Source organism: Orbicella franksi, chromosome 13, assembly GCF_964199315.1.
Source record: "Orbicella franksi chromosome 13, jaOrbFran1.1, whole genome shotgun sequence".
NCBI lineage: Eukaryota > Metazoa > Cnidaria > Anthozoa > Scleractinia > Merulinidae > Orbicella > Orbicella franksi.
Window position 1 is genome coordinate 10,712,836 of NC_138157.1, and position 23,023 is coordinate 10,735,858.

Sequence of the window (23,023 nt, forward strand, 5' to 3'; positions counted from 1 at the left end):
ATAGGTTGAATATAATGTCGTCGTTGCTCAAACTCCCTTTTGTTGTCGGACGGGGAGCATCTGTCTTCACTTTCAACCATCTGATCTGTTTGCTTGGTTGCGTTGCGCACGGACGTCTGTTTAATTTGCTTCGCTTTCGATTGGCTTTTCTGCCGTTTATTCATTTTTGTTTAGGCAGACTAGGCAGGGGTCACCTGCTTCTTATTCAGACTCCCATAGAAGTTCCGAAGTGTATTAAAACACAGCGAGGGTCGAAGTTTCTTTGCTTTTTTGCTTTCTTTGATTTTAAAATATCAAAGAAGACATCCCTACAGCGTTGGAGGTTTTCGATTGCTTTGTAAACAGAACATTAACAAACCCTCTAAGCAACGCGCAAGCAACATCCAAGCTAAAATGAAGAGTAATACAACTTCTCGGATGGTCTGAAGTCGGACTCGCACTTAGTCGCCATAACGATTGTTTCAAAGAGAAACCTGGAGGCGGTCTGGATCGAATTGAGGAGCGCGAGGAGTTCCCATGGCACTCCGCGCGCCTTAATCTACTCTAGTATCCAATCTTCTTTCCTCGCAAAAACACGTGAATAGCGACTGGGTACGAGTCTGGTGTGAAGACGTAAAAGTTTTAAGTTCAGTGATCAGTTTAATTTTCTACCCAGCCCAATGATAATTGCTCGGCAATGATTGCCTTGTCCGCGACTTGTTTTTGCACCAACGAAACGTCAGGCGCTCGAGAAGAAAAACGTTCGAACGTCAAACTCGTCCCTAGGGTCTTCTCCTCGACGACCGCCTTTTTTGAAAAGTGGAGAAGACCCTGGGAACAAGGTTGCCGAATTAACGTCACGGTCATTTAAATTAACATTGAATCCCCCGATTATATGGATGTTCTACTCATTAATTAAATACTCAAAAATGTGCCACGAAAACTGCAGATGTAGCAGCCTAATTATAACTTGTCTGAATCTGAGATCGCTCGCTCTCACAAAACAAAAGCGGATGAAATGTGTATCTCCCCAGGATAAGGCCCGAATAAGGCCCGAATGAGGCCCGAATAAGGCCCGAATAAGGCCCGAATAAGGCCCGAATAAGGTCGAGGATGCTCGTCGTCTCGCTTAGGGGTATAAATCAAGGATTCTGGTCTCACTTAGCGTGTTCATGATGAAAGGCCACTATTTTTAGCTGGTGAACTCGAAGAAATAACAATTAAAGAAACGCTCTTGTTTCCGTTTTAGGCTCGATTTCTGCCGCTCTCTCGAGTCCTGTCTCAATTGTTTGTCTACAAGCGCGGGCGCCTTTCCTGAACAGCGGCTGGTAATCGACCTATTCGGTTTTAAGTGGTATCTTTTAGGGGTCAAATAAAGCCCGAGTCACACCAAGATTGGTCTCCTCTAGCGGTTTAATTCAAATTTTCCCACGAGCACCCCCGATCCTTTCGTGCGACAGTCCGCCCCGGGGAACTAGAAGCAAAACACGTATTTTTAACTCCTTGAAGGTTACAGTACTATACATTGTTACTCTTGAGTGATGTCACATATACTTAGCATACACATCAACACAGGTTGATCCAGAATTATCGTGCTCGGTTTCGTCCATCAGATCTTCTCCGTACCAGACTCGAAGCTGTTGCCCAGAAGAGAGACGTAGCGGAGTTGAGATATTCGTGAAGACAATCTCCGAGGAATCCGGATGATAACCCTGCAAAGTATACTTGGACGGGAATTCGCGACTCTCTGGTAGCAGGATGTCGTTATTCGCGGTCGTAATAAAGGTGTAAAGCTCTGATGACGATTTTTGGCAGCCAAACTTGGACCGTGCGTTGGCACCGCCCAAAATATCAAATACGGCACAAGTGACATGACCAGATACGTGAACAAACTTCACAGAGTCAACGGAGCCACCAATTTCAACCTCAAATTCGCCAAACTGGTCACCTTTCGCACCAAAACACACTGGGGCAGTGTTCATCTTTTGCCAGGGGGCTTCTGTGGTATTCATAAAATTACAAAAGTTCTTATTATTGTTTATACAGCGCTCGTTAATACTGTGTTTCTCTAACTCTAGACAAGAGACTGTGATTATAGCCTTGCTCTATAGCAACAAGATAAGGGGTCTTTCGATTTGTTACGTTACATCGGAAAGAAAGCTCGTTTCCTGTATTATTAATAATGCATTGCTTAACGAAAAAGAAAACTTGCTTTTCGTACGCTGCCGCAAGAACTGAAACTGTATAACTGAACACTGACTTACTGCAGTAAAATCATATAGCCGTTAACAACCATTTATTTTACAGACTGTAGCGATTGTTTCAAACGGAAATGTTACGAGCAGAGAAAATAGGTATTTACAATTAAGAATTTGAAAAAGTATTCCAAAAGAAATAAAAAAAACCTTTAACAACAAACTTGAAGGCTATAGAAATCGTACAAATGCAGCTTACCCGAGTCTGGGTTATCAGCATACACTGAACTTCCTTTTTCCACAAAACACTTGGGACGAAAGTATTTTGTGTTATTATTAAACTGGCAGGTTTTGTCAGCAAGGTCGTAGTTAAAACTTTGACAAGCTGGTTGCATGTTACAGGCGATGAAACAAGCAAACAGATGATCTGTACTGAATGAGTTATAGACGTGATCGACCAGAGCGAAACCATGTTCCGAGTGGTGATCTGTAAATGATCTGCCAGCTAGTTCTCGGCGAAAGAAGGTGAAGAAAAATATGACACTGAAAAACGCCGTCATCTGTGTTTAGAACCTCTGCAGCCGAGTACTTCAAACAACTGTGGTTTTCCGGAAGCTCAGTGTTGATGGAGGAACGAGTACGTCATACATTGTGCAGTATAAATATTTTATTAGTCAGACGTTTTTTCATTGTCATTAGAAGTATTAAAACCTGTATACAAATCTTGTTTTGACTAGAGATCTCTTCAGCATAGTCTTACTATTGATTAGTTGACTTTTCGTTTGACTGCATGTATAGTGAATAAAAAACGAAAGTTAACACTGGAACAAAGTTGTTCTTGTCTACTGTTGTCTTGTACTCGATCTTTTTCGAACAGAGACCTAGAAGTCTATAAAGTAACTAATGTTTTCATGAGGCCAAGTGAGAGCTTAAGCTGTTAATTATTCATTTCTTCTACATACTGCATGTTTTATTTCAATTTTTTGTAAACCAACCATTTATGGCTTCAACTTTTTAGTAATCGTGTTTTTTTTACCGCACGTGTTTCTTTTTGTGTTGTCTTTGAAAAAAAGTTGCATTTTTCGCTAGCTTGGCTCATCAGTTGCGTGCTGAACTAAAATATTTTCACCTGCTCACGGTACTTCTAACCGCGTGAGAGATAGAGAGAGAGAGAGGATGAAAACGAGAGGATCATAAATGACAATGTACCTTGCTCCCTCGTGGTTTTCAGTGGAATCATGGCACTTCGTAGGGGGGTTGGACATTTCCAGAAACATAAATCCATCATTGTTAGCTTGTATAACACACCTTTTCATTCAATGACAATGTTTTTCATCGTCTTTAAAACATGATCAGGTTCATGGTTATAAGTAATAGTTTTAAAGTTTGACTCTTAAAAGCACTTGATAAGAAAGTTAACAATACCGTTAAAAAATGATTTCCACTTCTTTTAGCAAAAATAGTTGAATAGGAATAAATATGTTTGCGTCACTGTGCAAATGATTTCTCATTATGACTATTCCATGTTTTCCATACACCCTTAAAGTGCCCCTATGATCAATTCCTCGATATCCATTTTCTCACATTTTCGTACACAATAGGTCTTTCCTAGATATCTTGCCAAATTTCACTCCATTACGAACATAAGAACTCGCGTTTTTAAGACCTCTATTTCCTAGATTTTATGGCCGCCATTAATTTTCCTTGTTCCAAGTCTTGGTTGAGAATAACGAAGCGCGTGAAGTCTAAAAATAGAATGCAAATTAATGGAACCCCGCGAGAGTCAGACAACATAAGCGTGTTCCGAGAGAAATAGGAGGAAAATGAACGCCAAATTTTCGTTTAAAAATTGTTTAAGGAACACTTGCTTATGTGCTTGAAAAAGCGTCAAATCGTCCACCATTCCGTTTTGTTTGTCTGAGTTTGTCTGAGTTATGACGTCACTCGTGCCCTTCGCTATTGGAGAAAATGATGTTATTTTCTCAAAAATACCACACAGGTTGAAATTATAATTAAAACTATTAGTGTAGAAAATTGCACGGACATAAGAGCCAAAGTTTTTGTTATTCTTTATGTGAATTGCAGTACTAATTGTTATTGTAATTTCAACTCGTGTGGTAGTTTTGAGCAAATGACGTCGTTTACTCAAATTTGAGAAAACAACGTCATTTGCTCAAATTCTTAACCAAGCTTTAAATCAAGGGAAATTAATGGCGGCCGTAAATTCTCAGAAATAAAGGTACAAAAATGCGGGTAATACTGTTCCTAATAGATTGGAATTTTGGCAAGATAGCTAGGAAAGAACCATTGTGTACAAAATGAAAAAAAAATGGATATCGAGAGGAGCACTTTAAAGTACTAATATGATGAAATTCCAATCTTTCCTATCTGAGCTATTTTAAAACATAAACAAGTAGTCTATACAAGAAGGAAAATGCTGTGTACTATTTTCAGAGATAATCAAGTTTTCAGAATATGCAAATTAGCCAATGGTGCATTCACGCTATGAGATGTGCCTGCAGAGAATCATGGTAGTTGTATTTATTAATAACTTCAAGTCCAAGATGATGAATACAACTACCATGATTCCCTGCAGGCAAATTTCATAGAGGAAATCGGCCATCGATGGCATCATAAACTCAACCAAATTTTGATCAAATATGATGAAAAGACAAATGAAATTGACGCTCCTTAAAAATTGCACATATGCAACAGCTGATCCACATGTGTTTGGCACTGCTGGGCACATCAAGCTGGTAACTGCAGGAGTGGAAGAAGTTTGTTGCTGTTTGTTGCTGAAAGCTTTTGACCAGAACCAGGGTGCATTCTGGAAGACTTCCACACCAAAGATACTAGCTAGGTGTAGCTAGGTGTAGCTAAGTGCATTGACCACTATCAACAACAACATACACCAAGGCTTTTTAAATTCCACACCAGCAATCGCGGCTTTAACACCCACTGTTAGCAGCTTCCCCACGAAAAAAACTCTGGTACACAGGATGCCATGCGTTTGGCAAGCGGCCGAAGTCCCCAACTGCTCTGCTCAAATAATCCCAATTTTCATCATATTATGTTCACTGGGAAACTTTGGACTCAGAAAGATCATATAAGATACCCGTTATTGGCCAGGATACAGTATTCAATATGGGATAAAATGGGGGATAAAGAGAAGTTAAGAAGTCATAGTTATCACGCCAAGACACCCTATGTAAATGTGGTTATGCCTTTATACACCAGCACCAGCAAATATAAATGAGCATGCCACTATATGCCAAAAACTCCAATCGCACGCCAGAACGCTGCAAAATTTTAAAGGCCACGCCGAAGACCTTCGGCGTAACCCACACTGAATGCACCTTGGGGCCAGAAATACCAGCCACTTCCCCCTCCCCCAAGCAACATCACCACCCCAAGCCCTCCACACACGATTCCTTTAAACAGGTTCAAAGCTCTTTATTCACCTTCGTGTGTCCTGGGCGTCAAGACCCCTTCCGTTTGGTTGGGCTTGTGTCTCTGGAAAGCGTTAGAAGATACTCTGCAACAAATTCTTGATACACACTTGCAACAAACCAAGCAGGGAAATACTGCAAAGTTATCAGGCCACACAAGTTCCACAGGTGATTGCTGTAATCTCACGGACAAGCCGCGAAATATCTCAGAACCAAACCGCAACTGAATTCCCATATGTACACCCACAAAACGTAAATGGTTGCGCGTACAGGCATTGGCAAATACCACTTGTCTTTCCAGCTCAGGTACAGTCGCTCAATGACAAAGCTACCGAATCCGTACATAAAGAAGGACCACAGAGACGAATGACCTCGAAATCGCCAGTCTTGGAAGTTTGATTCCACGAAGTTAAACAACGATGTGAAAAGAATTTCGTCAAAAAAGCCATGAAGACCGTAAAAGAACATTCGCAACCAAACATTGACCGCCATGTTCCAATTCCTCGGGCTTCCCTGGGTCCGACTCGACTCGAAGTAGATCCCAGACTCTGGCTCCATATTCAACATGGCGTCCTGCAGGAGGTGTAGAAGGAGGTATTCTGTTTCGGTCCACTTTATTTCAGCTTAGATCTCTTTTTTGGTTGGTGATCATGGCGACTTGGCCAAAAGAGAACCAGAAACGTTCTCATTCACGGTAAGAGAAGGCTGCAAGTGACGTTTGCGTCTCGTTCAGAAGGAAGTTCACAGTTTTACCAAACGACAAAACCTCATGCAATTTCGATTTCACTCCATCTGATTGGTGACAGTTACCTGAGCATAGCCATGGGCATCAATCAAAATACCAAACAATCTATTATTGATACGGTTGTTTCGATTTTTTGCATGACAAAAATAACAAATACTGTACACAGCTGAAATATATATTAAGCTTATATCAAGCTTATATCAATGGGAATGCCTTTATTTAGTGCTTTATTGTTCAAAGTTTATTTTGAATGCAATCCATTTTTGAGGCAGGCACAATAGAATAGTTATCTCATCATGGGAAAAAATGAGATTTGAGGGAAACGAGTGGTTTTCCAAGAAACCATGCATCAAGTGACTTGTAGTCTGCATAGCAAGCGTTTCTGTGGGGTTTAAGAGTAAAGAAAGACCAAGGAACGGGATTTTCGGTGTTTTGCCGGCACGAAAAATGGGGTGAGAGCCAAAAAGCGAAAGAGGGGGTTGGGGACGGGAAGGAAGGAAACGTTTGCAGACAAACCCCTGGATTTTGAAAACCTCCATTCGCCAGCAAAGTTCAATACCTTTGATCGACACATGTCAATAATTTTCGACAAGCCAAGCTAATCATGAGCTCCTTTCGCTGGCGAACGGAGGTTTTCAAAATCTTGGGGTTTGTCTGCAAGCGTTTCCTTCCTTCCCCTCCCCCACCCCCCTCTTTCGCTTTTTGGGTCTCGCCCCATTTTTTGCGTGGGCAAAACACCGAAAATCCCGTTCCTTGGTCTTTCTTTACTCTTAAACCCCACAGAAACGCTTGCTATGCAGGCTAAGTGACTTCTTACATATAGCAAAACAAAGGAATTTGATAAATCAAGCATGGACAACAAGAGTTTAAATGCTTGAATGCCAAAAAACTGTCAATGGCATGGATTTTTAATACCGCAAAATTATACGCAAATGCAGAGTAAGCAGCCATTTAGCCCCGAAGTTGATAAGCCCCTTACCGTTTAGACTCGGGTAACTGTTTAACCTCCAACCAGAAGTCAATAAGTCCCCAAACAGAAGTTGGAAACATGGTTTTCACCAGTTTCACTACCTTTCGAGTTCACTGCATTCAAGTTTACCACATGATCAGTTACCCAGAGCTTGAGTTCGCTATCTCAGTTTACTGCCCTTGCAACCTCAAAGAATGACGAAAAAATCTATGTTTGTGTGAAGTCATAGTTTCATCGATAGTAGCGAACACGATAGGTAGTGAACTGGAAGTTGTGGGTAGTGAACATGTAACGAACATGAGAGGTAGTGAAACCAGCTGTTACTGAAAACACTGTTTATATATATCCCATTCTTTAGAGTGGTACTACAGTAGAACCCCGGTAACTTGAACTCTGAAGGGAAACAAAAAACAGTTCGAGTTAGCAGGGGTTCAAGTCATCGGGGTCGATTGAATATCCAACTTGCCATGTTAACATTGGATAGTTCACTGATTTTTCAGCGACAGCTAAGCGACAGCGACAGCTAAAGGCACCACATCCGGTATGACTCATAACATCAGGAAATGATTGTCAAATATGTGAATGGTCAGTTGCACAAATTAAAATCAAATTGCTGTGGTGTTAGCTTTGAGTGTTTTTACCGATTACATGACAAGAAAAGCTAATGGGATGACATCCCTGGTGAGTTACATGAACCAGAATTTGAGTTATTGGGGTAAATTTTTATCAACAAAAATGAAAGTTAAGTTGAGTTAGTGGGGAATTCGAGCTATCCGAGTTCAAGTTAACTGAGTTAAAATGACTGAAAAGTGGGGTCAAATCCAAGGAAAATGGGACTTAGTTCGAGTTAGCAGGGGAGTTTGAGTTATCCGAGTTTGACTTACCGGGGTTCTACTGTATCATCAAATTTTTACCCCCTTATTTTTTAGGTGTATCACATAAAATTCCATGAAAGAATGAAAATGCCTTTTTACTGTTTGTAAATATGCAAATGAGATGAGTGATGATGTCGAACACTCAACCCAATATTATATCAAGTATATAAATAGAGCTACCTTGGCCAATTTGCAACGCAGACCATTGAAACTTGGTAGGCTAATAGTTCTACAAGAAACATTGGCAACTCACTCTTTTCCAGTCCCCACCCACTTGGTTTCAATATGCTAGTGATTTTCAGCTTGAAAAACATCAGCCACGAACTCAAGCTATCATAGTTATGTTTGTTGGATCATGCATGTGAGGCACCATTAGCAAATATCAAAATCGAATGCCAAAGGTGGCCAGAAAAGCCTTGAATATTGGAGAGATCTGGAAACCAGTATGTTGCCATGGTAACAAAACTGTTAAGCTCATATTGTGGAGAACATTTAGTAGAATTGTACTGCAAAGAATCACACATTTCTGATACAAATTGGCTAAGATATCTTTCATCATATTTGATCAAAATTTGGTTAAGTGTATGACGTCACCACTTGGCTAATTTGCATATTGTAAAAACTTGAATATCTCTGGAACAAAAAGAGATATCTGAAAAAAGTAAACAGCATTTTCCTTCTCATACAGACTACCTGTGTATGTTTTAAAATGGCTTAGATGGGAAAGATGTGATTTTTGTCATAGTACCACCTTAAGTGTGAATGGGGGTTAACCGGCCAAGTGCTAATTGACTTGGGGGCTAAATGACAGGTAACCAAATGCAGAGACCAGGAGAAAAAGTAGTTGTAACATGTACCATTGTCGCCTCAACAAGAGGGATATCTTAGTAGTGGGGGAGTGGCGTTAAGAAAACTCTGGTGAGTGAAAATGGTATTCATTTCAGAAATGCGACTCTTGAGTTATTATCAGATGGTAAGGACAGAAATTTCCGCAGTGCCCAATTGAACAACAGGCAAGCAGAATTTGACAATTTAGCTCTTTCCGTGGAGCAAGATGGGCAAGCAATGAGTGATGTGTCGTCATTCCATACAGACTCCTTATACAGTCAGCATGAGAGTTTGCAGTTGTCTGGAGCCTCTCAAGTAACAGCAGAAGTCGTAAGTTTTGTTGCTTGGTACGAATCAAATCAAAGTCAAGTCTCCCATGTGTGCTGAATATCTCTTTCATTTCACTGACAATTCAAATTTGCAGCTCATAACAACAGTCAAATTCAGATTTCTTGAAGCCTGGATTTCTCTAACCCCCCGCTTACTTGAACCAAGAGTAATTTCCCTCCCTTCAGTTGAACAGTGTTATTCCCCCCCCCCCCCCCCCGATTTCTCAAACTACCCGATTTTTCAAACCAATTTGCATTTCCCTCGGAGGTTCAAAAAAGTGGGATTCCTCTGTATTTCAGTCCTATTCCTACAGATCAAGTGCTCCTCATGTGACCATTGGTTGCATCAGCATTGTTGTTGCGTTCTTTCTTCTTGTCACTGGTGGAATTCTGGTTACAGTCTATAAGCATAAAAATGAGCAGAAAGGCAAGTTTTATATTTAATTTATGAATGGTAATATTAATGAAATAATAAATAATTTATTTTCTACAGCCCTACCCAACATGCATCACATGATGGACAGGTTGGAAATTTCTAGAATAGTCAGTAGAATCATGTACTTCAGTGCTTTGTAATTTTAAATTATCACATGTAATGTTTTCAGTTGAACTGTTAACCATTACAGTAGAACCTTGATTATCCGTACCTCAATTATCCGGATTTCTCAATTAACCAGACTTTTTCTCTAGTCCCAATTTTGTCATGAGTATTCATTTGTCATGATCAAGATTCGTAGCAATATATATTTTTTTAAAACTATAGCATTGAAAAGTGCAGTCAAAAGTGAGTTTGCTTTGCTTTTAAGAGCAAAAGCAGCGCTCGCACATGTCGTGACTAATGAAGAACACTCGAATGAGTTCTGACTGGCTCAGAGTTGAGTGGTTCAAGATGTACAGTAGACCATATTGTTTTCCAAATGATTTGTAAAAGTGTTGTTTCACGATTAAATGTTGCGTTATTTAAACAGTTCTGTTCTTCATCAAAATTCATATTTTTGATTATCTGGACTATTTCGTCTAGTCCCAATGAGTCTGGACAATCGAGGTTTGACTGTAACACCTTTGGAGGATGGGGGTGGAGTGGTTATGTAAGTTATGGCTGTGCATTTTAGTGCACATGAAACTAAGAGACCCATTGGCTATGTGTCACCTTGTTTTACGTGTACAATGTATGCTGAAATGTACGCTTGAAAACCCTGAATTTTCAATGTACATGTTTATAAGCAGTTAGGTTTCTGCAAGTTGAGAAAATTATGGCGTCATTTTAGCATGAATAAAATATGAGTACATTTTCAAGCAGGAAATTGGTCACAACTACAAATAAAATAATTTAATTATTTAAAGTAAGGCTCAATAATTATTGTTTTGGTAGGTAGATCACAGAGACCTCAACTACATAAAGGGATATTTTTTTTTGATCAAGTAGAAGCATGTAATATATGGTATGTGGCATCATTCTGATCTTCCCTCAGATGTAAAGATAGCTTGTAGGGCACTGACAGCAGCAGGGTTGTTTGGATTAACTGGTATGAAAATGAACATTTTGTTTAATGAATGTCTGATCAAACAAGTTATTTTACATATATTGTAAGACTGACCTGTCCAGATTAGCTTCACAGTTTGCGAGTCAGTCTGATGTAATTTTTTTATGTGTCTTTCAATTTATTTTTTGTTGTTGTCATTGTTGTGTTGTTGGATTTTAGCAGATGGCACAAAGAAGTAGTTAAATTTGGAAACTAGCATGTACATTTACTTTCAATTGACTGTTTTTTATTACCTTTTTTTTCTTAAACTCCCTCCACCCAAGATGTGCATGTAAGTCTCATTTATGCACCCACCTGAAACTAAAACCTATTAGTCATATAAGCTGGGGGCTTCTAACCAGTATTTGCGGGATTCTGTAGGGGCATGTCTCCTTTTGTAAATGTTTATTTTTTTTCTGGTTTTGCTAAGGTGGAGTTACAAACTGGCTGGGAATAAAGCTGATATTTAACAGGATACCAGGCTTATTTTTCAGGTATGTGACCCTACATAACAGCTTATCAAATAACATTTTCAAATCTAGCTGGGCATGGGTACATACTGCTATCTAGAGCACATTTAGTAGCAAAGCCCATATGGAATCGACAAGGGTTGGTGGTTACTGCAGCATTGGATTTCGTATAAATAACTCTGGATTTGAACCCAGGTAATTGTCTGTTTGTTAAGTTCTTGAAAGAGAGTCACACTTGACTTTTACACCACCTCACTCTATAAGGTACAGTATATGAGGGGCAAATGTTTCAGTTTTGAAGAGAATTATGTTACACTTAACATACATGTAAAAAATGTCTTTGCTGTTTTGTAGTGGAGCCATAACAAAGCACTTTGTAACTGCCAAGAAGTTGATGGCCAGCTTTATTCTGGATGCATTTTTTAGCCCTTCTCAAGTGAAAAAATATATCAATGACAAGACTAGGAACTATTTGACAGCAGAGCAAATTGGTTAGTAAGTGCACTTTTAAAAAAATAGTTTGAATGTGTTCTTTTGTGGTTACTGATAGCCTTTTTGTACATTCAGCTTACCGGTATGCTGGAAGCAATCTCTATTTTTCATCTTAAACTGAAATAAGGGACCAAGTGAACAAGCAAACAAAGTTATGTAATGTTAGAGAGCAGCTGCCCTTGTCTATCACACTTCTGGCTTTCTGTACCTTTCCTTTTTCCAGTCAATGTAATTCCATTATCTTTTAAGCTTGTCACGCCTTTTAAGTGGCATGCAATCTCCTTGGTGAAGAAAGAAAAGTATACTAAGTACCAAATTTTAATAATATTGTCTTGTGGCTTTGCTCAAACAGATTATCAGCTGGAGAGACTTCTCAATTCTTCCAGTGTTGAAGAAATAATAAATGAACAGCTACACATCTTGATGGGAACACAAGAAGGTTAGCTTTCTAATTTATAATGATTAATATAATAATTAATCAATTAATTGTTATAATAATTGATTTATTATTGTAGATTATTTATTAATTATTAGTACTGTGGGTTTTTGAAATCCTGCTCATGGGGCCTACATATACCTGAAATATGCCACAAAATTGACCGACCCCTGTGCTGATGAGAAACAGTGTGTAATATTCCATTTTGGTTTGCCCCTTCCCTCCCCACTTGCTACATGCTCAGATTTTCCTGACCATCAATTTGTGAATTCCAAGACATGACTGAGGAAGTTACTTCATAGATCTTCATATTACTGGCAGAGAGCAGTCAAATTTACCATTAAATTTTTATTTCTTACTGCAGTGCAATTTAAATTTACTGCATTATGCTTTTGTAATGTTTTCAATCATACAATGAATCAGTAATAATTGTATAGAAGCTCAAGCAATAAATTATTACAGATTTAAATTTTTTGTGCAATTTAAAAATTCTTTTATATTGAACTTGTCCGCAAGCTCAAGTAACTTTCAAATATTCACTTGTTGTTTAAATCCTTGTTGCACAGACATAAAATGTGTGTCCCATGTACCTGCATGTTACTCCAAAGAGTGCTACAGTTCAGAATAAAATATTTGAAAAGCAGTAACTACCAAATGAATGCACTGCTCGATAGCTTTCATTTGAATGATCACACCTTAAATGTACGAAGCCAAGTGTAAGAAAAAGCACCATACAGTTCTCATTTGAACGATCACAAAGAAGGGGTCGCCCACAAAGGTAAATTTTATTTACAGACTTATTACTCAATATTACAGATTTTAGAATCGATATTGTGCATATTTTTTAGGTCTGAGACTTCAAATGCTTGGTGTCACCAAAGCCAAACTGCTTCCTCTCGTAAAAGCTCACTTACTGAATTTGAAACCTTGCATGGTACCCTTGGTAAGGAAGAATTTCTTATTGCTATATAGCACGTCAGTGAAACTGAAATTTAAAAGAAAATACCCTTCGTGTACACTTTCAGATGTAGCATAGCTGCGTGAATGCTTTGAAAGTTGCCAGTTACGTCACAACACATCTTGTTGCTTAGCGACATCACTGCTCAAAAAACACAGGCGCAGTCAAATTTTCATGAGGAGTTAGCAGCCTATAGTATACCCTGGTCCCAGAGGGTTTTTTTTATTTTTCTCTTTTCTTGATTTTCTCCGCATGAGAGAGGTGCGAAGCGGCGCGAATTTCTCGCGGCTCTCTCATGCGGAGAAAAATCAAGAAAAAGCTTTTGAACCACGGTACCTATAGTGTTACCCTGGATGAAGCCCCTTCTTAATACGTTTAATACTTTGCCATATGAACCCAGCAGGAATTGCAAAGCTGTCATTTGTGTTTGGCTTACCATCGACCTCTACGTGTACACATGGCGGCCACATCATGTAGCACGACTAGCATTTTGTAGAATCAATAATAATTTTGTTTTTTTTTGTGTGTGTGTGTGTGTGTGTGTTTGACCTTGTGTCCTACAGCTTCTCTCGTCTGTTGAATCTGTGGAATTGTTGAATGCAGACCACCTCAGGGAACAAGTTTGTAACCTCTTGTTTAACTGTAAAATTAAACTATTGCTTAAGAGTGCTTTTCATCACGCAAGATCTAAGATGTTAGAAGTTACCTTATCAGTTCTTGCAATGTATCCTTTCTCCCTCGGTTTCCATTCCAATCTCAGAACATTTTGTGGAATCGCAGACGGATACTGTCAAGTAATTTGTATCGCTTCGATCGTTGATTCTTTTATCAACTGATTTTACTGGGTCGCTGAATGGCAAAGGAAGTTTATTCTAGTTCTGTTCCTCCCTCAGCCGTCTTACCTTAACTTCACTTGGGGTTACAAAGGGACGTTAAGGATAGAAAGGGACACCTATCAAATACAAAGACTATTAATAAAGTTGTGGCCTTACTACACTAAAATACCCCAATTTTAAGCTCAAATCAGAAGTGAAATGAGGTTAAGCCAATTTGAATTTAAGCAAGAGAGCATCTTTTTTTTTTGGGTACATAGCTTCATCTAAACACGAGGGGGTTTGGGAGAATTTGAGACAGTTATGCAAACCCAAGACATAGTCGAGGGTTTGCATAACTTTCAAGAATTCTCCCAACCCCCCAAGTGTTTAGATGAAGCTATGTAAACACGGAAAAAGTACATGTACTCTGTTGCTTTTATAAAATATTTCTCCAAAATATGTACGAATCTAAAACGTCACAACCGCGTTTACATAGTCTCATCTAAGCACACCTATCGACCAATGGGAGCGCGCGTAGTGTCTCAGTTATTTTATAAAACGAAATCCATGACTTCTGCTGTCTTTTATTTAGATCGTGGATTTGATTTTAACAAGGACACATGAACTGTCTGCTCAAGAAGTCAAGCTCGTAAGTTCACTGACTGTAGTCTGTTTTGTGTGATTGCCCTTTACGTCATTTCCAAGAGCGAACAAGGTCTTCTGAATTCGTTCTACAATACCTGGTAGACTGTCAAGTAGCAGAGGAGAAAGAGGAAAATCACGAACTTTCCCATGTTACGTTAGACTAAGAGTACCGTATTTACTCGGTTAAACCCCGTGGCGTTTATTGAATTTTTCGTGATTCGAGTGCGGCGTTTATTCGAGTATATACGGTAGTCCGTCTTCCGCTTCTCGCCCCCAGGATTTTGCGCGGCCAATTCTTCCTCGCGGTTTTCTTTCGTGTCACGTACGGCGGACTAAGCGAAAGACGGGCTACTCGTAGTCTTATGTTGCCTTCTTGTACCTAAATGTTTCAAACTAACAATGAAAGAAATGTTTTGGAGTCAGCAAGGAGAATTAATAGTTTGATCCTAGGATTGAAAGGGTAAAATGGCTATAAAAAAAGTTTGATTTTTGTTTCTAGTTGACCCTCCTCAAATCTTCCCGTCTTAAAAATTACGTTCGCCTAATTTAATTTTTAAATTAATTTTCTTCAGTTTGGTTAATTTTATTGTTCTTGGTTGCGGGGAACATTTGCTGTGCCCTACAATTTTACAAAAATGTTACGCCATGTGAATAACCAATCCTTTTTCCGGGCTTGGTACTGGTAAAATGTTTTCCCGCGCTTGGTGCTGGTTACATGTTTTCCCGCGCAATTACAACACGCGCTTCCCGCGTGTTGTGATTGGGTTACTGCGTCGCCTACTTCTGTTGTGATTGGTCAGGTGTGATTTCTTTGATTTGCTTTTTCGATACTCGTTATAAAACCGTTCCTTGGCAACAACGTTCCTTGGCGTGTTAAGCCATCATTTTAACATTTGGAGGGTATATTCATCGTGAATGACCTTAGAACGTTTTAGATTACAAAAATCATCGTCATCTGACTCTACCTGTTTGTATAGCTTGTCAAGGACGTGATCTACCTTCATCTCAGCTGGATAGTTTTCTGGGGGAGTGTGTTGGGAGCAATTGTCGGCTGTGCTGCCGAGCTCGCGTCTTTTTACATCAAAGGCCCGTGACTGTACGAGGAAGGCATGTGACCTCTAATCGGATTGGATGCGTAAGGCCTGGACCCGAAGCATCGTGATGTCCAGTACTGTATAACAGTAATTGATAAATGAGGAACTAACTTCGAGATTTGTTGTGAGCCACAACGGAACGTTGCTAGTGATCGTGTTACTGGCGGATCTGATAAGCCTCGTTAATTTTTGCGAGTATATATGCGGACGCTTGAGGATTTCAACGGCACAATTCCCTGGTATAGCGGTATTTTAACGACGCCGGATGCTTGGGCTGACATTGCTTAAGACATACATGTACAACTCAACCACTTGATGACAAAATACAACATGAAGGATTCCAATATAATGGAACAACAGAACTTTATACCAAATTCAAATTATACGTAATAATATAAATATAGGCATTAAAAGTTTACACACTTCTTTTAATCATGTCCTGTTGTTTGTTGGTTATTTTAGAGCATGTATGACTGTTTTTCAATGAATTTTAAGTCACTTCCCGGCAAATAAAACAAACGTCATCTGCTCAAAATGAAGTAGTAAGACGATTGTGTTTTTTTCTTTCTCAGTCACGTTCCACGTGTCCTTGCCCGATCATTATCTATCGTTTTGATCTAGTTTCGTTTGCGAGTGAGCGCACGTCTGTTCCTAAAAAGGTCGCTGCTGGCAGGTGTGCCATGTTAGGGTACCTGCTTAAGAAATTATATATCCTTCGAGGGAATTGGCGGGACGAGTTGCCTCAACAGTTGAAGCTGGTAAAAAGATAAAGAATCTTAGTCATTTGGACGACAAGTCATGAAAGAATCACTGGTCTGGCAGGCAAAGTAACCTCGAAGTTAAATCTTAGCTGTTCGTGGTAGCAAGTTCATGGAAGTACCAGTTATTTGAAACATAGCGTCTTAAAAATTTATCCGTCAACGTGTTCTACGTAAAACGAAAATAATCGAGACATCGTGAGTTTTTTTCAACCGTAAGCAAAGTTTCGATTCCTTGATGAAGATTTCAAGCTTTCATATTATGACAAACTGAATGAGTTATTTGTCAAACCATATGGCAGGGTTTTTGTTTTGTGGACATTTTAGGCGGACACAGTCAATGCCTTATTGTCCATAAAAATGTGTCTAATAACACATTCATCTTGTGTTTTTACTAAATAATTCAAAGAGGGAGTTTTTCTGGCTTGTCGGAAAGGACGCTCGTTCTTGACAGAAAAAAACAAAACAGAAAATAAGCGACGAAAATACTGGAGACGTGGTGATTTTCTTTAAACCGCATAAAGCAAAGTTTCAAAGTATTTTAGCCTTGATGAGGATGTTAGGCTTTCATGTTATGGAAAACTGAATGAGTGACCTGTCAAACCATGTGGCAGGGCGTTTTGTTTTGAAGACGCCTCAGACGAATACAATTCCGTGTCGACAAAGTTCAGATTGTCTTATGACACCTACATCTTGTACAGACTAAATAATTCAAAGAGGGAATTGTTCTGGCTTGTCTGAAAAGACGCTTGTTGTTCAAAAGTATCACAGGCGTGTCGCTTAAACGCTTGAGGTAAACACAACACGATGTTGTATAAAAACGTGTGCACTGACACCTACACCATAAACTTAGTAAATAATTCAGACTGCAATTGTTCAGGATTGTTTTGTTATTTCATGGATGAGACAGGCCTGCGAAAAACAACTCACACACCTGTAACTTTCCTTTTCTTCATTTATCACTGAAAGCAGCGGTGACGAAAATGCAGCAGTATAGTAGCCTCCTGGTTGGAAATACGAAAAAAAGCGTCGATTGTACATCCTTAAAATAGGGTCGCGGATACGTTCTCTGCAGTTGCTTGAATCAGTTTCTTCCCCCAATGTTTGTGTGCAATGGTTCGTCAGTATTTAGTCAGTTTTTAGACTTGAGGCGGATAAAGGAGATGAGTTTTACTCTTAAACAGATGGCTTGTGTCCCGACAAAATAAAATAATGTTTTCACAATAAACGCAATTACCGAGTGACCCGACTTTGACTTTCCATAAGGGTGAAAACGGGATGGATACAAATACAGTTTGAAATCATTCTTCTAGTCATCCGTGTAAAGTGACGGTTAAGTGTATACGGATCAAATCAGAAGAGTTTTCCGTCTGAAACTGCAATCGTCCCGTTTCACACGCCAAGGTCCGGACTAGCTATTGCACGAACCGGACTCGACGTTCTTGTTTGAAACCGGGCCGTGTTTGTTTTTGGTTCTGTTGAAATTTTCTCTCAGTTTAATCGAATCAGTCATGTCTTGCCTACCACTAGCTTTGACAGTTTGTTCAAGTTCCGCTTTGGTTTGTTATGACTGGCCAATTGAAACAGGTGCAAAGTAAGCTATCCAATCACCGCGAAGAGGTTGTCCCGCGCTATACATGTGGCTCATTGACTGACGACTGATCGCGTGTTTCCCCGCGCTTTCTATTGGTGACATGTTTGGCTTGAAGTGTTGATTGACAGTTATAAATAAACTGCCCTATTAAAGAAAGCTAACCTTTAATTACTGTTTGGAAAATGAAATTAGTCAATAAAGCTTTTATTTCATTACTGGTTACACCTCAAACCCGCAGAACTTCGTTGATAAATAACCTCCCGTGTATTTCTCAGGGTTTGACAAAACAAGTCTTGGGTTTTTCATTATTTATCTCACCTTCACCGGTTATCTGTTTAAAAGCAAGGTCAGTGACAACGATAAGAAAAGATCTTAGCCGGTGAATAAACATTCCAGTTTCTTTCTATTTCCAAATACGTACTTTTAGTATAAGAGAAAATGATGAACATTTTTGGAATTTTTTTTTTTTTAATCAACGAAACATTAGATTCTGTCTCCAACCATTCTTTGAATATTCACTGTGTTTACAAAAATTTGGTTTATCTGACACCTGCTTAGAAAAAAGTAGATCAAGTTCTAAATGCGACTATTTGAACTCTTAAGTGCCGATTTCTTTAAATTCTTTGTTAAATTTCCGTTCCTATTCAAGCGAAGATATTCTGCCATATAACGCTGAGAGAAAGTCGTATTTTCCAGGTGTTAAAATTCCTGGTGTGGTACCGCTCAGGGTATGTTTTCTAAAATGACCACCCTGCGAGTCCTCTTAGCCCATCCCACCCGGGCTGTTTTCACGTCCAACGCAAACAATGGTACAAAAATTTAAGGTTGAAATGACTTGACTTATTAATGAAGATTGTTCAGTGGTTTCCATGGTTAAGAGGGGACTTGAACAGCTGAGTAATTCTGACCGGCGTAACGGTATTCTTAAAGGTTAATAGACTAAGGTGTTGCTGCAGTAAAATTGCAAATAGGATGTTGAATAAACTGATAAGTAAAAACGTGTTCACCCAGATTTTTATAGTTAACTGAGTTAATTCCGGTCTTCCCTTGTAAAACGACAATTGCGTTTATCGTTTTCGAATTCAGAAGTTATTTCCTCTTCTGTGTCATTCAGGGGTTGTTTTTTTCCACCATCCTATGTACCAAACCCTAATTTTGAAATGTCTTTTACTAAATTTAGACACAATTTTAATGCTTGGTGATATTTCGATTTTCCTTTGAACTGTGCTGTGTTGTAGTTCACTTGTCGTTGTAAATTGTGGTTCCGCCATCTGTAGTCTGCGAGCGGAACGAAGTTTTTCGCCACAGTTTCTATCGTGGGAAAGGCATTCTTCTCTTTACTTAATGAAAACTAACCTTGCCTGCAGATACCGGTAGTAGCTTTTCGAGAGGCGGTTTTATTTGTAGAGGATAAGAATTCGTTACCAGGCCTTAAGAGAATTTTGTAAAGAAGGCTGGGTCTGCCTGTCAATTTAGAAGGATTGTTTAGTGATCTTATTGTTTACATTTTGTTTTAAGTGAGAACTCGTTTGTTGAACAGACGGCACGTAACATTGCAAGAAAGGGGATATAAATTTACGTTCGGGGTATAAATTTAATTTCGATAGTGGATTTGAGCGCTACAGCATGTTTGCAAAGGCGCTTTTAGGCTGTTCGCAAAGTGTCGAATTTCTCGTTCAATATTTCCTTGGCTATTCCTCACATTTACGCTTGTCATGGTTATTTTAAAATAGTGAAAAGTATCACAGCCTCTATTGTTCTATATATCGGATTTCTGTGCTCACGGTAATGCTATCGAAATGAATCACCCACATGAAGCAGATCTTTGAAGTGTTACAGTTTTGAATTTCGTGCCACTCCCTTCCTCTGCCTACCTCCGCCACACGCCTACAACAACCCTAAGTCGCAACTGATTAAATTCTGGCAGCGCTTGCCCAACAAAACAAATATTATTTCGTTGTCAAACTACCGACCACGTCCACCGTGAAAACCAGGTGGTGATTTCATGGTAATCCAACGCATAAAAGATGGTTGTTATATTATGATTATTATAGTCTAGAACAACCAATAAATAATGTTAAAACTTCCTGCAACTGTTTTTTGTCCCACTCAGTTTTGTATTTGGAAGGAAATGGATTATTTATCCGGATTCATGCATGAGGAATTTCCGCCGGGTAGCCCTTGAAGCCAAGTTTTATTCTTCGTCAATGAAGTGTGGTTCTTTGGGAATTTCCTGATAGAAAATGGCGCCCCTTATAAACCTCAAAAATGTGTTAAGTGACGCTGTGGACAAAGGACAGTTTTTGTGTGCAATAGACATTTATTTTTTCTTTACGATGACATTTAATGGTGACACCGTTAAAACATGTGCCGTTAGAAAAATAGACTATTGTTTACACCAGCTGACCTTTTGCCCGTTTGCTTATAGTTGACTAACAGCAGCCTCGACAATTAATCCCACACACGAAACATTTCTCTCATAGCGTTGTAATGATGGCTTCGTTTTACCGCCATTTTCACTCAGGTATTTTCTCAGATGCCTCCCAAAAAGCCAAACGTTTTTTAGTTGATGAAAAAATGTTTCATTAAGTCGTCAACAAAACCACCCCGTAAAGCCGTCAATCCTTTCACAATTTTTTTTCCAAATGTTTTGTCGATAATAAATGATAACTAACTTAAGTAGTGCTATATTCTTTTCTCTTGTTTAATTTGATTCATGTTATGTTATCAGAAAGCGTCGTTCTCAGGTGTCAAATCGGAGTTTAAATTCTCCACTTGACCACTATTGTTAAAAAATTAGTTAACGATGTCTTCGCACATCCTGTCTGTCAATTATAGTTGACATGAAATAAATATGAGGGCGCAACGGTCGCCATATAGGCATTTCATTGGTTCGCGTCCCAGCCAATCGTATTTCGACTTGTACATCGTGCGACGATGGCGCTGCGAAAGGCTCGCAACGGATTGTTTTTATGCCGTGAAAATTCAGTTCGGAAATAGCTGTAGTTTGAGGTGGAACACCGAGCAATACAGACTCCATTTATCCCGGGCGCGTTTTGCCGCGAGTTATAACAGTTCCAATTCGATTTTTGAGTAGTTTTCGTCGGTTCAGGATCTTGGTGAAGAAACCAACAATACAAGTACTGAAGCTGTTTAATGATTATATAACAAGACCGCCAAACAAGAAAGAAATGCTCAGTTGCTTTCATTTGAAGGATCACACCGATTAGGGACTTAAATCTTTATTTTTCTCAAGTCACGAAAACAAATATTATTACATGTATAGTGTATTTAATATGTAGTATATTTCAAAAAAGTTGAAGAATTTACAGTTTACTGTTTAGTTTAAAGGAGAACAAAAAAAATTAACTGATTCGGGTATTGGTATGACGGTAAACAATTTTTGCTTTTGAAAAAGCAAATACGCTAAGTTCTTTGAAAGATGACTTGGTACGGTAAAATAGACAGCAACATTAAAGGTGAATGGCCACAGATTTAAAGGTTTTATCAACAGATATACAAACAAGAAGCACCTTGTACCTGATGCACATGAAACTATTAGCTACCATTGCTCAACAGCTTTCTTTTCAATGTTCACAGACTGGGTTTCATCTACAGAGTTAAAGATACGAATTACCTTGTATAAAGAACGTAATAAACTGTACCACATAGAAGTAAATCGCTGAACAGCTTTTATTTCAATGTTCGTCTACAGGCATAAGAGTCTCCTTAATACATAGTGCCATTTAAAAATAACAAACAACACTTGCAAATACTACCCATGAGCTTTAGTTTGAAAGGTCACACGCTTTGGTTTCATACAAAGACACAATGATATCAATTACTGACCTTCTTTGGGCAGCATAACAAACAGTGCTACATAAAACTACTGCTCGGAAACTTTCTTTTCAATGCTCACAAGTAGGGTTTAAGTTGCCACCACAGAACAGTTTCGTTCACAGACTTGGACGGTTCAAAACTGAGCAGTGCTGCATGAAAGTTCTCCTCAGCAGCTTTCATTTGAATGTTTACATACGAGAGTTTTCGTTGAGGGATATGTATTCCTCAAAACCATGCCCTTAATCAGTGACTTGGCGTTTGACTACGAAAGAGAACAAGTTATGAGTGAACAAGATGTCAGTCAGAATACACTCTTTCTTTGATATGTTTTATAAGAATATCGAGGCTGAAATTTGTGAAATATTAAGAAAATTTTAACAATAAACCCGAGGCTGAGATTTTGAAAAGAATATAATATTGTACAAAAGCAAACAATTGTCAAATAGTTGTGAAATGTTCGTGGCTAGTCTGACGCGGCGTTTCGTCTCGGCCAAGAGACTCTTCAGAGACCTTTAGAATTCAAAAGCAAACTCGTTGAGCATCACGCCCAAAGTCCCGTTCGCAAATTCTTGATGTTGACAGTCTGGCCCTCTATCGCAGAAGGATTCCCAACCGTACGTTCACGAGTTAAATTTATACAAAAGCAAACAATTGTCAAATACTTGTGAAATGTTCGTGGCTAGTCTGACGCGGCGTTTCGTCTCGGCCAAGAGACTCTTCAGAGACCTTTAGAATTCAAAGGCAAACTCGTTGAGCATCACGCCCAAAGTCCCGTTCGCAAATTCTTGATGTTGACAGCCTGGCCCTCTATCGCAGAAGGATTCCCAACCGTACGTTCACGAGTTAAATTTATACAAAAGCAAACAATTGTCAAATACTTGTGAAATGTTCGTGGCTAGTCTGACGCGGCGTTTCGTCTCGGCCAAGAGACTCTTCAGAGACCTTTAGAATTCAAATTTCACAAGTATTTGACAATTGTTTGCTTTTGTATAAATTTAACTCGTGAACGTACGCTTGGGAATCCTTCT

The 23,023-nt window shown here is 39.1% G+C and overlaps 2 protein-coding genes across 6 annotated transcripts; one reads left to right on the forward strand and one right to left on the reverse strand.

Moving 5' to 3' along the window:
* Positions 1–96: 96 nt before the first annotated feature.
* Positions 97–3,431, reverse strand: LOC145465483 (uncharacterized). Its single transcript, XM_081449269.1, has one exon. The coding sequence runs from the start codon at positions 1,989–1,991 to the stop codon at positions 1,524–1,526; it is 468 nt and encodes a 155-aa protein (XP_081305395.1). The 5' UTR covers positions 1,992–3,431; the 3' UTR covers positions 97–1,523.
* A 1,306-nt stretch (positions 3,432–4,737) lies between these two features.
* On the forward strand, positions 4,738–16,235 carry LOC145465363 (uncharacterized). Of its 5 annotated transcripts, none has more exons than XR_014041579.1 (11): positions 4,738–5,044; positions 5,624–6,317; positions 9,158–9,371; positions 9,671–9,797; positions 10,843–10,896; positions 11,324–11,387; positions 11,718–11,854; positions 12,208–12,294; positions 13,140–13,234; positions 13,813–14,713; positions 15,687–15,724. XR_014041579.1 is itself a non-coding variant. In XM_081449141.1 (11 exons), exons 1-11 carry the CDS (start codon positions 6,274–6,276, stop codon positions 15,801–15,803), a joined length of 1,053 nt encoding a protein of 350 aa, XP_081305267.1. In that variant the 5' UTR covers positions 5,053–6,273; the 3' UTR covers positions 15,804–16,235. The 5 variants fall into 5 exon arrangements, 3 of the variants coding, with proteins under 3 accessions (XP_081305267.1, XP_081305268.1, XP_081305266.1); XM_081449141.1 differs by lacking the exon at positions 4,738–5,044 and having other exon boundaries at positions 5,053–6,317; positions 13,813–13,869; positions 14,657–14,713; positions 15,687–16,235; XR_014041578.1 differs by lacking the exon at positions 4,738–5,044 and having other exon boundaries at positions 5,053–6,317.
* The last annotated feature ends 6,788 nt before the right edge of the window (positions 16,236–23,023 follow it).